General features: G+C 36.7%; 1 protein-coding gene across 1 annotated transcript; it reads right to left on the bottom strand.

Annotated features, from left to right (window-relative positions):
- Positions 1-579: 579 nt before the first annotated feature.
- LOC140827767 (protein transport protein SEC23 E-like) lies at positions 580-14,369 on the bottom strand. Its single transcript, XM_073190589.1, has 12 exons — positions 13,466-14,369; positions 13,109-13,282; positions 11,564-11,725; positions 11,210-11,352; positions 4,202-4,277; positions 3,890-4,059; positions 3,724-3,805; positions 2,790-2,867; positions 2,372-2,533; positions 1,999-2,262; positions 1,647-1,751; positions 580-1,125 (listed from the first exon to the last, which is right to left on the bottom strand). The coding sequence occupies exons 1-12, from the start codon at positions 14,222-14,224 to the stop codon at positions 973-975; spliced, it is 2,328 nt and encodes a 775-aa protein (XP_073046690.1). The 5' UTR covers positions 14,225-14,369; the 3' UTR covers positions 580-972.
- Between the last annotated feature and the right edge of the window lie 2,360 nt (positions 14,370-16,729).

The raw sequence follows: 16,729 nt of genomic DNA, 5'->3' as shown, positions 1-16,729 counted from the left end.
ATTAATTCTTTCATTATTACTTTAGAGCAAGGCATGAGACATAGAGATAGTACACAACACTCGATAACCAATAATTACAAAGTGCTTGCTTTCTTAGTGCTTGAATGGGATAGAGCAAGACCTTCAAATCCTCCTATCTAACTAAAGATGATACCACACCAAGGATAGATCTTCGAGGGAGCATCCAAGTCCGTATGCCATCGATCCGATTTGATAATGGCTTGAGCAGTAGTCTTCAAGGACAATGAAAGTCATCGAATGGGTGAGTCGTTTTCTTCTTATTTGTCCATTTTATATAGAAATATGCGACAAGGTAATATCATAAAAAAAATATTATGTACTATCTCATTCAATTTGAAATCATATCAATGATAATACCCACATTTTCTCGAATGGAAGTGCCAAGGAAATCCTAACACAGTAGAGGATGAGCAAAAGCAACCACCACTCATTTTCCCTTTACAGCAAAAACCTCTTAAGCCAAAAACCAGTAAATTAATTTGAATAAAATAGTCGATAGGATGTTTACAGAGAATGAACAAATATAAAGTCCAAATTCTTGTAATGTAGAATGGCCTCTAGTTTCAACTTTCAACCACATCCATAAAAATTCAAATTCAATACAAAAAAGTGACTAGTGTTCAGGAAAGAATTACAACAGAACATGTAAAGAAAAATCAATCCATCCATATATATATCCCTAACCCTTCTGTCATATTAAAAAAAGGAAGAAAAAAAACCTTCTCTTAACTTAAAACTCAGACTCTTTCATTCCCATACTATAACTTCATCAAGCCCCTTGATCTTCCAAGACCTCTCAAACCCCACAAAAACAGAGTCTAATTACCACTGACTTTGACTGCAAAAATTGACAATGCTTTTACCCAAGGAGCACGAGCGCGGGAGAGAAATCTAACTCACTTTTGAATTTCCATTTAACACGGGGCAATCAATTCCCAGGCATTTCACCTTTTAAGAAGGTTGGACAGCCAGCTTCTGAAGATGATCAAGGAACACGTCAAGGCTAACATCATCCGTGAAGATTATGTCAGAGCCGGGCGCCATCATCTCATTTGAATTACTATAGGTGGCAGATGGATTCAACTTAGCCAACAGGAATCTTGCCTGCCAAAGTGGCACTCCAATTATTAGAAACACATGAAAGTATCACATTCAAGATAGCTGATTTTTTATGAACACTTGTTCTGGCAACATCAAATTTTTTCACATAAAACATCAGAAGGCATGATACCTATAAGAAACAATAACTAGAGACATGCATAGAAAGGCATAACCAATTTTTATCATTTAATTCATACTGGTTGATTCTATTTTCTCAATCACTTCAAGATAGATAGAAGATTTTTACTTGTTAGCATATTTGGGAGGGGTTTCTAGTAAAAAACCTGAATATGAAAGAACGGTAACAAAATCTCTCTCCTAAGAGTAGAGTAAGGGCTAGCAACACGTTCCCAGCTAAAATCCTAAAATGGTTGAGTTTGCTAGAAGCTAGGATTCACAAACGCGTATTCGAGGACAACCAATTTGTGGGTCAGGAGGAATAATTTAACTATAACAGGTAAAGTATTGATACACAGACATGATCAAACTACACATTTTAAGCAAAATTGAAGGAGAAAGGCTACCTGTGAACCATGCTGATCACAAATTACAAGCCTTGGTGCAGGAAATCGATCACGAATTATCAATTGAGCATCATCATGTGGAGCTTGTAATAAGTGAGCAAAAGCCTATGACAAGGGAAAGAAGGCATATCTCATGAAAATTTTCAAGAAAAATTTCGAGTGTGTAAAAGAAACCAAAAAGATTCAGTAGAAGAAAGTATGTCGTCACTGCAGAAGGAGACCCAAAAAGATAATTCTCAGTTTCACAATAAATCGAAATAGTAAAGCTAACACCCACGAGTGAAAAAACCAGCACTCCGATGAAGACAAAATCGACACCGTCAACAAGACCAACAAAAGAAAAAACACACACCTGGTGCTCTGGCTGATCCTGGTATCCCATGTTTCTCCATTGAGCTATAGTCATTCCATGAAAAATAACTATACTAAAATATGCATCCAGCAAGAGAATACGATCAGCTCCAATTGATACTACATCTAGCAAAACTGGTGCGGGAAGCGAATTAAAGGAATAAGATATCAATGATGGTTGAATCATCACTGCAGCATTGCTCACAGTTTCTCGATTTAACAAAAGGCGGAAATAAGCAGTCTCATCCGGACTATTATTGAACACCTAATTGAAAAGCAAGAAATAAATTTTTAAACAAATATGAAAAGAACACTTTTAACGTAAATAATGACAAGAAGAGCATAGGAAAATAGCCACCACAAAAGCAATTTACTTGTACAAATTGTGATCTTCGCAGATTAAACATAAACTGAGGAAACAGAGAAAACCCAGGGTTCAAGGTGAACGAGGATGGATCATCTTTGCGATAATCACCAAATTTGGAACACAAGCGAATTAGATTCCGATCTATCCACCTTGTGGCATCAAATCCTTCCTGAAAATCATGGACAAGATACGCTAAGAAAAGTAAAATGGCACATTATTAAAGTACAAATTTTGTGGCATGAGCTCCCCCCAATATTAATTTGATCTCAGTATCATTTAGATAAATTTATATAAAGCTGCATTATTACATAGATCACAGTTAAGTGATGCAGTATTCTACAAAACTGTAGTGACACACCAGAGGCTAGGGATTTGAATTTGTCACATTGATCTGATTTATCTACAGAATACAATAATGTCAGTACCTCTGTTTCCATTTTATAAGAAGCTAATCTAGCAGTAACAACAGCAGCAACTTCTTGATCAAACCCTTGCACTAAGTCCTGCAGGCACAAAAAATTCAGAATCAACTTTCAGAAATGCAACTTCATAAATTTTGCACGAGAAAGCAAACCAAGATTATTTATTATACAAGAAAAAATAATAAAAGCAGGGTAGGAAAAATAATGTGATATGATATCACAAGCCTGTTTTGTACAGGAAGATGGATCTATGGCAAATTGGGGTTTCTCATTATATTTTAAACATAACGACGCAATTAAATGGGGCTACAGGTTTCATTTGAGTTGAACACAGAAGACCCAAAATAAAGACATTATAGCAATTTAAAGGCCTGGATTTAGACAGCCATACATGTTTGAGCAATTATCAACTCTACTTTTTCCATTTTTCCTATGAAGTCTATGATTCAAGCTAAGAGAGACGGCCTTCAGTGCATGACACGAAGTCTGGCTGAAATTTTGTGCTCATGCTTCTGCTATTATAGGACTAACAATGAAGTTACGCACACCAGCCAATGACCATAAATCAGTAAATTGTTTATATCTCACAGGAAAAAACACAGGTTCCTTTCACTTTCTTTCTAACTTGCATTTCCAATGAAAAATACAGAATAATAAAACCCAGAAACAGCATCCAATGGAATATAGTTCACACTTTTTTTGTACGTGTTTGTTGGTGTTTTTTGGTGGGGAAAATCGCCATGACTTGAAGAAGATAATTCCTAATAATTTCCATCAATTGTTTAAAAATGATAAAAAAGAGGGGGAAAAAACAAGGCACTGTCATGAAACATCCTATACTCAAGAAGCACGCTATATTTATTGGAGAAAATCTTTCTGAAAGTTGTGCAAGAAAAAAATTAACAGCACATCAGATAGAAACAAATAGTTATCTTACCTCGTTGCCCACTGTACTATCTACCCATCGTCTAGTAACAGTAGTGACTCTTAGCCTCATCTGGCCATCAGGACTCTGATAACTGCAACCAGAAGAGAGAGTTGACATATGGTAGTGCAGAGGGTACCTATTGTTTCAGAAGTAATACTTAATATTCTTCACATACCTCGTAAGGAACTGAATGAATAATTGAGGATTTGTTCCTGTGGGATCAGACTTTTCGCTAGAAGAAACATCAAAGAAAACAGTTAAGCAAGTATTTCTGTCGAGTCCACACAATTTCCAAGCTGTAGTGTTCCCCTCGCCGATAACTGTGTTGGCAACTGAAGGTCCTTTCTGCAACAGTTCCTCATCAGAATCAGAACTATGCCAGATAATTGCCATTTCTCAAATCCTCAATAGGCTCCGAATAGAGTGACTTTCTAGTGATAAATGACAGCATGTTCAAAAAAAATTAATGAACTCGGAAAGAACAAACCTTCTCTAATGATGAGCATGGCCCAATGATCCCTTGGAGTTTTATATCCTTTGAACAGTTGATCTCAAGCGTACCACTAAAAAAACCAAACAAATATTAATAAGCTTTATTTTCATGACATGATCTCTTTGTCAAGATACGCAAATTAATTAGATGAATGGCAAACAAAAAAAAAAGACATTCATCCTCATCACATAATTTGATGTTTCCTTTTGTTACATGCAAAAGAAATCACCAAAGTGGAAACACTATCGTATAAAATCCAAATTATACACATCAAGAAAACGCAAAAATCAAAGAAAGAGAACTCCTTTAAAAAAAATGTCAACAAAATTCAAAGCATCAAAAAAACTAATTTGACATAGCAGCAAAAATTTCAGATTTTTATGGTAAGAAATAAAAATAACAGAGCTTTGAAAATTTGAATCATAGCCTGAGATAACAGTGTGTATGGCAACTACAATTTCAAAAGTTGTCTATGCATTAGTTGACACTAGTTACTCTGCACACGCGATGCATGTGTATACAATCTTTTTTATCATTATCGATGGACTAAAGTGAAATTTGACAAATTATAAAAGGACTAAATTGATATTTGAATGGATGCAATAAAAAATAAATAAAAATAAAAGTGTGTGTTAAAATTTAAAACAAAAACAAAAACAAAAAACAAAAGTGTAATATTAGTGTCAAATAAGGGTAAAATTGGGAAAAAAAAAAGTTAGTGTCGACAAATGTTGAAATTCTTTAATAATGATTGTCCAGCTCGCGATCCTGAACTTTATCTTCTCCCAGACTTCGTCTGTCATGTCGGAATTGTCTTGAAAAATTCTTTTGTTTCTCTCCAACCATATAGACCAAAGCGTACAGTGTATGACAATTGGCAGGAAGCTCGTAAATTTTCTGTTTGTAACTCCTCCCAGCTCCATGATTATCATATCTGCCGCGTTCCTCGGAAGTATCCACTGAAAACCCAACTCTATCAAGACTTTTGTCCAAATATCTCTTGCGAAAGAGCAATGCACCAGCAAGTGGTCTTGATTTTCTTCTTGTTTCTGACATAACACGCACCACTGAGGACACAACATACATAGGGGCCACCTTCTTTGAATGGAATCACAAGTGGGGAGTTTCCCCAGAGGCACAATCCTCCTTGACCACATTTATCCAAGTTTTTAATGGTTTACCCCTCCTACTCCTTCCATTAACCTATCAATCTAAGATACGTTGGATTGAGACCGTGTTTGGTTTCCTCTTCACATGAACAAACCATGTTAGACGTCTCTCCCTAATCTTATCCTCTATGAAGGCTACTATCCTTACGTGTTTTGCCACATATCCATCTTAACATACGCATATCTATTACCGCCGTGTTATGCATATATAGTATTGTAGTGGTCCAACACTCCGAGCCACAAAGCAGAGCTAGTTGAACAATAATCTTATGACATTTTCCTTTCAATCTCGCAGACATTCTTCTATCACATAAGACTCCTGACGTTATCCTCTATTTCATCCACCCAGCTTTAATCCTATGGTCTATACCCAATCTTTTGGATAATAGATCCTAAATACTGAAAAGCTTAATTCTCTAAGATTTCTCAACCTTCAATAATACAATGTTCTAAAATTTTATTAATGTTCTAAATCATAGTTGTCAATAGCCCCCGTAGCCCTCGCTATAGCGAATAGCGTAGCGAAGCGACACCACATCGCTGCGGACCGCTACGCACCACGAACTTTGCAATAGCGATCGCTATCCTCGCTATAAGCACTATAGCGACAATCGCGATAGCTGAAATAGCGGCGCTATTGCAAAGCGAAGCTACATGCTTATTTTCTGTCTTTGTTTCTTTTCTAATTTTGGTTTTTTTGGTGTGTACTTAGTTAGGATTTTGCTGGAAATTATATTTTTCTGCATTTCTTGCTTTATTTTTGTATCTTCTATGATACTTCAATGAAAAAACTTGAATAATTTCAGGTTTTAGTATTTTACAATTAAAATTGATGGAATATTATGCTGGAAATTAAGGTTTTTGAATTGATGTTACTATATGTTTTATATTATATATTTATATACTTGTGGCGCATTACTTTCAAATAACCCTCGCTACGCTATTCGCTATGCGCTATAGCCATGGGAAACCTTTGCGCTACGGGGCGCTATGCGCGATTGACAACTATGTTCTAAATTTAGGCCTATACTACCGCCTAGGCGTCTGCTGACCCCACCAAAATAGTGCTAGTAGGTCAACCGATGCGGTAAGGACACCTAGGTGCCAGAAAAATTACCTTTTTAAAAAAAAAGTTTTTTGGGCTTTTAATTGCAATTAAAAAAATGAAAAGTAAATTTTTTATAGGCCCTAAAACAAAGTCTAACAAGAAATGAGATTTGTTGGCTTGACCTAACACACCAAATTTCATCTTATTATGTTGATATTGTATAATCCGCCTAACCTGGTCTGGAGTCTGACTAGCACTTTGCGAATTTTAGAACCTTGCATTAATATGACACTGCTACTGAAAAAGAACCAAGAAACCTATGAATAATTTCTAGAGACCTATAGATTCACACACAAGATATTGCAACACACGATCACAAAAAAATAGGTCTCTGTTAAATCTTAAGCAAACTTATGAGCCTTGCTTTATCTACTACTCCTGCTGTGAATCAGACTTTTCAAAATTAACATCAAACAACCCCTAATAAGACTCAACATAGAATAATTCAGAGGGGTGTTTCAGTGACTTGATGAAAGTTTTTTCGAATAGGATACGTGCAGTCATAGCCAAAGAAAGTCCAGACTTAGTTGTGTTGCAGGAAATAAAAAGAGAGATCGTGGATAGGAGTTTTATTGCAAGTGTTTGGAAATCAAGGTTTGTGGAGTGGGTTAGTTTACCTGCGGTTGGTCGATCAGGTGGAATCTTGGTTATGTGGGATCCAAGAGTGATTTCGGTTAAGGATAACTTGATTGGAGAATATTCGGTTTCAGTTCAGATTCAAAGAGATAATAACATTGATTGGTGGTTCACGCCGGTCTATGGTCCATGTAAACCGAAGTTGAAACAATTTCTGGGACGAATTGGCAGGATTGAGGATTTTATGTGGCGATAGGTGGTGTTTGGGGGGAGATTTTAATGTTGTGAGACCATTAAGCAAAAAAATCAATAGCCGATCCCATACTTCGAGCATGCTTTGTTGTGACTTGTGATACATTGATACAAGAATTGGAGTTGTACGATCCACCTTTATTGAATGGAAAATTTACTTGGTCGAATTTGAGGAGCTCACTCATATGATGCATATTAGACAGATTCTGTTCACGACGGGATGGACTGAAATTATCCACTTTACCGACAAGTAATCATACCAAGAATCACCTCTGATCATTTTTCAGTGGTTTTGGATTTGGAAAAAATGCAAGTGGGGACTAACGCCTTTCAATTCGAGAATGTGTGGTTGAGGCACCAAAACTGTGCTATTGTGGTGGAACAATGCGCAGCTTCAAGGATGGGAGGGATATAAGTTTATGAAGAAACTCAAGGCATTGAAGGGTGACATTCGAAGATGGAATGAAGAGGTTTTCGAGATGGTGGATATGATATTGGCAGAGTTGAGAGGGAAGATAAGCAGGCTGGATGATTTAGAGAGTGAGGGTCGAGGATCTGAAGTATTATATAACGAAAAAAGAGAAGCAAAATGGTTGTTAGAAGAGTTGGTGTGTCGAAAGAATCAAATTAATAGCCAAAAAAGCAATGTCAAATGGATTAAAGAAGGGCATCACAAAACAAAATTTTCACTCGTTAAATCATCGGAGAAGTAAGGCCACCATTAAAAGACTGGAAAGAGACGATGGATTGGTTACTAGTGATGAGGATGAAATTGTTTCCATTATTGTGAAGTTCTTTAAGGAGTTGTATAGTAAGTCATATTCGAGAGGTTGGGGTATGAAAGAGTAGAGTGGTGTCCTATTGCTGGAGATTTGAGTGGTGATTTAGAAAAACGGTTCTCGGAAGAGGAGTTATGAATGCAGTTTTGAGTGTGATGGATGTAAGAGCCCAGGGGCAGACGGTCATACTTGGCATTTTTTCAAGAGTGTTGGGAAATAGTCAAAGGAGATTTAATCAAGGTTCTCGATGAGCTTTTTGAAAGTGGAATCATAAATGGTGTAACCAATGAAACATATATTTGTTTGATCCGGAAGAAAAATGAATCGATCAAAGTGAAGGATTTCAGACCAACTAGCCTTACAACAAGTTTTTATAAGATAATAGCAAAAGTTTTAACAACAAGAATTAAGAATGTCATAGCAGAAACAATATCAGAATCTCAGAATGCGTTTCTTGAAGGAAGACAAATACTTGCTTGTGGCTTTATTGCGAATGAACTACTGGAAGATGGTAGGAGGAAGAAGAAGAAGAAGAAAGGATGGGTATTGAAGGTGGATTTCGAAAAGGCGTATGACAATGTGGACTGGGATTTCTTGGATTTTGTTTTGAGGAAAAAAAGGTTTGGTGAGAGATTGAGAAGATGGATAAAAAGATGTGTGTCAAATGTATCATTTTCTGTTATGATTAACTGAAGCCAAGGGGTAAATTTAATGCTAACAAAAGGCTTAGACAAGGTGATCCGATGTCTCTTTTTTTGTTCAACTTGGTAGTGGGTGTGTTGGGGAGATTGATTGATAAAGCCAAGGACGAGAATTTAATAAAGGGATCGAGGTTGGAAGAGACCAGATAGAGATATCCCATATTCAGTTTGCAGATGATACAATTTTCTTTGTGAGGGATGAGGATCATATTAGGTTTTTGGTGCATGTTATGAGATCATTTTGCCACATGTCTGGATTAAAAATCAATTGGGAAAAGAGTGCTTTGTTGGGTATTCACTTTGAAGAAGAAGTTGAACTGTTAGCACAACAAATTGGAAGTCGTATGGAAAAGTGGCCGATTAAGTGTTTGGGCGTGCCTTTAGGTGGAAATCCATTACAAGCATCGTTCTGGGAACCTATCCTATCTAAGATGTCGAAAAAATTGGCAAGTTGGAAAAAACTTTTTTGTTAGAGGAGGAAGATTAACTTTGATAACATCTATTTTAAATGCACTTCCGATATACTATGTCTCTTTTCAGGGTACCTAAAGGTATAGCGGAAGAGATGGAGAAAATTTCAAGGAACTTTTTATGGGGTGGAGCGGATGGTGAAGTTCATAACCACTTGGTTGCGTGGGAACAAGTGTGCAAACCCAAAGAAAAAGGGGTATCGGGTATTGGGAAAATTATGTTGAGGAACAAGGCTATGTTGGGTAAATGGTGGTGGAGATTTTACGTGGAAGAGGGGACATTGTGGAAGAAGGTAATAGTGAGTAAATATGGATTAAATGAAAATGGGTGGGATGCGGGTTAAGTAAGAAGCGTGACATTTAGATGCCATTGGAAGTTTCTTTCCCGGATATACCCAACTTTTCAGCAACTAGTTTCGATTAAGGTTAGAGGAGGTAACAAGTCTAGATTTTGGGAAGATAGTGGTGGGGGATTACTCCTTCAAAGAACTTTTTCCGGCCTTATTTTGGCTTTCTGCGGTTCACAATTTGCCTATATCACACTTTGTTCATTTTGACAATTCGTCGTCTACCCAATCATGGGATTTGCATTTTAGAAGGGTCGTGAGAGATGAAGAGCTGTTACAGTTGGCAGAGTTACTAGGTTTCTTAGATAGGACTAGGTTGGTTGGAGGGGTAGATGACTATCGAGTGTGGAGTGAGGATCCTTCTGGTCTTTTCTCGGTAAAATATTTCTTTGAGTCGTTTTTTCCACATACCCACTTCCCAGTTTTTCCTTTCTTCCATGTTATATGGAAGATTCTGGTTCCAACAAAGATTCAGATATTTTCGTGGATAGCGATTTTGGGTAAGCTACCCGACCTCGGAGATGATGCAAAAAAAGTGGCCCTTAATTGCTATGAGTCCCAATCGGTGCATGTTGTGTAGGAATGAAGCGGAAACGCAGGATCATATGCTAATTCATTGTGCAGTCACGAACGGCTTGTGGACTAGAGCTTTGAAATAACTGGAATTGGTTTGGGTGGTGCCTAAGTTAACGACTGATGTATTTGCTATGGATCTAGGACAACTAACAAGTACGAGGGGAAGAATTTTTGGCAAGTGGTGATGCAAGGCATATGCTGGACAGTATGGCTAGAAAGAAATCGTAGAATTTTTGAAGATAAGGACAATAGAGATCAGTGCTGGGATAAAATCAAGACAAAAGTTGCTTTGTGGATCGGCATTCATGATACATTCAAGAACGTGACGATCTTAGATATTTTGAGAGATTGGGCTTATGTGTATCATTAATACTGCTTTGATATTATGTAACTCCTGTTGCTAGTGGACAACTAATCTACTGTTGTAACTAACTCTTATCATATCATTAATAAAATATTGTTTCTTATAAAAAAAAGATTTAGTTACAAGATAATGATGAAAGGCTCTCGCGTTAATACATGCACTTCCTCCTATTCAATTGACGTTGACCAACAAACTGCCTTCATTGACAAGTATAGGTGTAACGAAGATGTCTGCCTTTAAATTTTGGGACTAAGTGGTCTTAGATTGGCACAGACCAGTATCACAAATTTTTGTAAATTTTTTATAATTAACGCTACCCACTATTTTTTATTTCTTTTGAGATTTCTACTTTTTCTTCCAGATCATACTACTAACTAGCTACAGTGTTTCTTAAACAACATTATGTTGCAAATAGGCAGAAGGATTTAAAACCTAAAATTTTTTACACCAGCACCTGTTCTTATTCAGGTTGTCCATACACCAAGAACAGGGGCTTATCAGATAAAATGAAAAATTTTAAAACCTAAAATTTTCTACACCAGCTCCTGATCTTATTCAGGTTGTCCATACACCAAGAATAGGCTTACCCAAAAAGGACAAAAACAGGAAAAAAAACATGCAAGGAAAAAGAGTATTTCATCTCTAATATTTTAAACTCACTTGAATGAGAGCCCAAGACTCTGTTCCCCATCTTCAAAAATGTGTTTGAATGAATCCTTGAAAACAGAGTGGCCAAAACTTTCAGCTAGCACAACGAGTCCACCAGTATTTTCAATGGCAACCTTCATCTCAGCAATTCCAACCTGAAAAACTTATCTTGTAAATCGATCAGTATAAAGGGCTGTGATTGAAAGTTAAGCATATCTTAAATCACTTGTCACATGACCCAAAACTCCTAAATGGGTCCAGAAACAGTATACAGGTTCTCCGCTGTCCTTCTCCTATACTCTAATTGATCATAAACATTGATAAAATCAACAGTCAACCAAACTATTTGAGCTGACAATAACACACCTGATCAAGGGCAGAGGCAAATACATCCAAAACATGTCCCTGACTGACCAGCTGTTTTCCAAGTTGCTCGTAGAATTGAACCGATTTTTTAAAAAAAGGTGCTGAGTCCTTGTCAAGATCCTTGTGAGAACGAACTGGATCAGACAAATCTTTTGATCCGATCTGCAAGGAAAAATACCAGCCATTTTCACTAGCTCAATGACTCAAAAATCAAGTAAATTAGCATGTCGACTTTGATAGAACATTTTTTACAACAGTTAAAAACAGATATGACTATGGACAGATAGTTAAAACAGAAATTAGGAAATAAAGAAGTTCTAGGTCATGAGACTGTACCGAAATAACAACCAGGCCTAACAAAAAAAAAGAATCTAGGAAAAAAAAAGAAGCTAAAATACGTCCCATCTTTTGCTCAGGATAAAAATCGACATTTCACTGGCAAAACAAAACACAAAATTTATAATTAAAAAAAGGAAAAAAAAAATCTCCAAATAGAGTGTTCCAGGAGCATGAAAAAGACTTTACTACAAACATTTTTTATATAGTAAATTCTCAACAACAGAAAACTACTGTTTTGTTAAATTAGGACAGATAACCACTCTTCAATCCACAAACAGCCATATAAGTGTTGGTATAGAAGAATTGAATCAGTGAATCCAACTCTTTATAAAACTTAAATTCAAGAGATTTTCATCAAATGTTTTGATGTGGAAAGTTTCGAAACCACATAATACATAACACTAAAATATCCTACATGACCTTAAAAAGCAAGCCAAAGAATTATGGCGAAAAGAGTAATTTTTAGAATGCTTCCAAGCTCACACAGCTCAATTGTTCCCCCGATAACTGTGTTGACTTATGGTTATAATACCATACATCTTATGCTTCAACCACTCAAACTTTTGAATCAAGACGTTCCACAGTTTCAAATGAAAAATTAAGTCGAAAAGCCAAATTTTTTTAAATCCCACCACTTAGGAGATACAAGGTGCAACTAGTACATGCAAAATAAGTAGCGAGGGCAAGATCAATCAATATCAAGCACTTAGGAATTGCGATTGATGACAGTAATGGCACAGATTTCAAGGAATGTACATGTTACGAGTTCTTCGGCAACAATTGAACATCTTTTTCAGGGTAAACTACAGAGAAGGAAATTACAGAACTGATCTAAAATAAGTTGGGGTTTAGAATCATTTGTTAGTAAGAATTCCTGGAACACTGAGAACATAGTTTATTAAAAGTGACAATCCTACTTCGTCATCTCATGAAAAGCTGAGTCTCAAAAAACTCAAAATATTCATCCAATAAAATAGCAAAACAAAAAATATCATATGCAATGTATCCAGCATTCAGCCAAAATTACTCCATGGAATCTCAGTCTAAATTCATATCACAGTCACGGTCGACTAATATCACAAACTTATTCATATACAAGAAACAAAAATAGCAATACATAATTGAAAAGGTAAATAATATTATAACAAAACAAACTACAACCTCCAATCTAACAACATAGGGTAACGAGAAAGTCTAAGGCTTTACCGCTCCTGGGCCTTCAGTACATGGACCTCCTACTAATGCAATTATCCGTGCACCGGTACCTGTAGTGCATGCCCCCAGTAATCCAGCGGCAACACTCAATGCAGCTCCTGTACACCTCAACGCCCTGTTTCCTGGTGCCACAGGCCACTGGTCTGCTCCCAGCTCATCCAGCAACTACACCACAAAACAATCAAATAATATAGGGATCACAATCGATAGCCCAAAATTCAACTGCCCTCAAAATGATCAAACTTCTTATTGCAAAGTTAATTCTTTTATTTCTCACAGTTTCAAATCCAATAGAGTCAACATATAAATAGAACCACATTTTTCGACAATTATGAAGTAGTTAATCACCGAATCAAATGAATATTCACACTCAGAAGCAGGCAATAAAAATCTATTAACGCCAGCATTGGGAGTCGCTCCCGCCGTAGGACTCGGACCACCACCACCCATTGGTCTGATAGGTCTTCCACCAGGAGCCCCAAGTCCCAACTGCTCCAAGATCTGATCTTTTGTCAACTCCTTGGATCCTCTAAATACATAAACCTTGGACATCTCCGAAAACCCCAATTCATGCACCTGCACCTGCGTACCATACGACACAAACCCAACCAACGCGTTATCCGGAAGAATCCCGATCGCTCGTTTCAAGGCAGATTTCGCAAACTCCAGCTCCTCCTCCAGCATGCACGTATCCAAAACAAACAAATAAATAGGGGAAGGGTTGAAATTCGGTAAATTCTGGTAGTTAGGGATTAAGTACTCGATGGATGGGAAATTAGGGTACAATTCGGCAGGCATGTTCGTCTGCGATATCGACGAATAGTGCGGCGGGAAATGGTTTCTTTGGAAGCAAAAGGGGCAGATCCAAATCATGGCGCTGAAATCAACGCGGCAAAACGGGTTCAACACGGCGGTGCAAGTTTTGCATCGGAGAGGAGGATAAGGGACCGCCTGTAGATCGACATGAGGACGGATTGGCTGGATCGTTGCAGCGATCGGAACCACGCATTTTGAAGCTTCGACTTTGGATCGCGGCCAGTTGAGCCATGTCATACGGACTCCTTCAATGCCTTCGGGATCGCTTTGAGCATATTCCGGCGCCGCCATCAGTGAGAAGAGCTAGGGAATTGGGATTCGAAATCGGGCGGTATTTTGACGATTTTTTGGGGAATTTTTTTGCAATTGGGCGATCCCCGACAGTGGGAAAGGGGATCACAAGATCGAAGGCAGGGAGGGCAACCAAGAAGATTTATTGTGAGTCTGTGACACATATATTTGGCATATATTTATATTTATTGTATATTATATTGATTCAACTCAATTTGATTTACTAATAGATTTTAGAGTGAGTCTAATCTGTGAGACGAGTCAATCTTATCCATATTCATAATAAAAAATAATACTTTTAGAATAAAAAATAATATTTTTTCATGGGAGACCCAAATAAGAGATCCGTCTCACAAATACGATCCGTGAGACCGTCTCACACAAGTTTTTGCGAAGATTTTATTAGATTAATTGCTTCTTTGTTCACGAGTTTAATTAGGAAAGGATTGAGATAGTTCTTAGGGTCTAATCGAATCGAATCGAATGTAACTAAAATTTGAAGGTTCAAATTATGCACGGATTAATTCTATTCGAGTTTGAGTTCGATTCAAAATTCGAAAATTTAAAAAAACTTGTTCGAATTCGACTCGAAAGATTCGAACATGTTAGTAAACTATTTGAATTATTACTCAAAAACAAATAATCGAAAAACTCGAAATTATTTATTTAATATATAATTATATTATATTAATAAAGCACTAAAACTCGTGAGCGGCTCGCAAACTATCGAACAAAATAATTTGAGTTCGAGTTTGACTCGAAAAAAGTTCGAACATATTCAAATTCGATAAGCTCGAATACAAATCAAATATTTTTCTAGTCGACTCAAAAAACTTGTGAACCGACTCAGTTTGTTTACACCTCTAATTTATCTCATTGAATCTACTATACTAGAATATATTGTTTCAATGATAAAAGGAAAAGTTATTGTTTGTTGGCAAAAATTTATGTGAGACGGTCTCACGGGTCATATTTGTGAGACGAATCTCTTATTTGGGTTATCAATGAAAAATATTATTTTTTATGCTAAGAGTATTACTTTTTATTGTGAATATAGGTAGGGTTGACTCGTCTCACATATTAAGATCCGTGAGACGGTCTTACTTGAGACACACTCTTGTTTGTTCCCGTCTCAAATGATTCGTTTGGGGAATAGTACTAAATGTCATATATATATTTTTTTTCTTCACAAAAACTCTCGTGAGACGGTCTCACGGATCAATTTCGTGAGACGGATCTCCTATTTGGATCATCAATGAAAAAGTATTACTTTTAATGCTAAGAGTATTACTTTTATTGTGAACATCGTTAGGGTTGACCTGTTTCACAGATAAAGATCCATGAGACCGTCTCACAAAAGACCTACTCTTTTTTTTAATCAAATTAGTCATTTTGTTACTTTTGATGCTTTAATAAAAGGAAAGACATGATGTGATACGCACACCTTTTAATTTCCAAAACATCCAAATCATAACCCATTATTTCAATTTTTTATTTTTTTGCATTTTATCTTCTTCATATTGATCTACTGGCCGAACGATTTGAGCCATTTTACCAGATTCAAAGTTGAGACAGAGGTAGGTTCATTTAGACGACATTTATGTTGGTTCATATGTATATATATACTTTGTCCTTTCTTCATCGTTTCAGCGGGTTTCTTCTGTTGTTCTTAATGGTTGACTAACATGTCGAAAAATATATGGTTGTTTGTGGTTGAATCATGAGGATATATATTTTGTTCCTTTCCCTCCCCAGTTTCTTATCGTTTAAAAGATATGAGAGAGGTCTATGAATGTGTTAGCATCGGTTTGAGACTTCCTTTAAAGTGTTTTAAGATCGGATTAATAACCAATGAATTTATTTTTGATCTGAACTTAGCGGTCGAGTTACTTTATGTAAAAGTGCGAGAATAACTCAAACTGATATATTGAATATTTTGTTCGAACTTATATCAAAAAGCATATAAACAAAAAAAAAAATTAGAAGTTCGGGAACCAAATCTCACAATGTCTTCCATTCCTCTTATTCCTAAATATTCGGTTAGAAGACTTTGATTTATACAAGTATGTTGTATAACCTCAATCCATTTGAAGTCATACTCTCTCCCGTCAGAATTTCATTAGCATACTCAGTCGGTAGAGACGACAAGTCCTAACTGACCCACTGCTAATCAATCAGACGATAAGTTTGGTGATATGCTCTAACTTCAACAATTGTTATTCTTCTTATTCGAACAGATGTGGAGGTTGAGTCTAGGCGCAAAAACATTGTTACATGACGAACATATCGAACGATCAGATATAGACATTGGAGTCGTGATTCGATACTCGAAGCTGCTACTTGGTTGAGCAGATAGGCTTGTGAGGCGTGAGCGTATATGTGAATGTTTTTACGCTTGAGAGATGGTGCATCGATAGTGATCCGAGAACGATGATGCATTCTGATAATGCTGATAAATCTTTTGTGTTCTCTATAACTCTCTTTTCTTCTTTGGATTTGTATCTT

Source organism: Primulina eburnea, chromosome 3, assembly GCF_022965805.1.
Source record: "Primulina eburnea isolate SZY01 chromosome 3, ASM2296580v1, whole genome shotgun sequence".
Taxonomy (NCBI): domain Eukaryota; kingdom Viridiplantae; phylum Streptophyta; class Magnoliopsida; order Lamiales; family Gesneriaceae; genus Primulina; species Primulina eburnea.
This window is presented reverse-complemented; position numbering and strand designations above follow the sequence as displayed.

Excerpts from the sequence above, each read along its gene's own strand:
- LOC140827767 (XM_073190589.1), bottom strand. The coding sequence starts at position 14,224 with ATGGCGGCGCCGGAATATGCTCAAAGCGATCCCGAAGGCATTGAAGGA. Across the intron at positions 2,263-2,371 it reads GAAGATCACAATTTGTACAA|GTGTTCAATAATAGTCCGGA; the intron begins GTAAATTGCTTT and ends CTTTTCAATTAG. Across the intron at positions 1,752-1,998 it reads AGGATCAGCCAGAGCACCAG|GCTTTTGCTCACTTATTACA; the intron begins GTGTGTGTTTTT and ends CCCTTGTCATAG.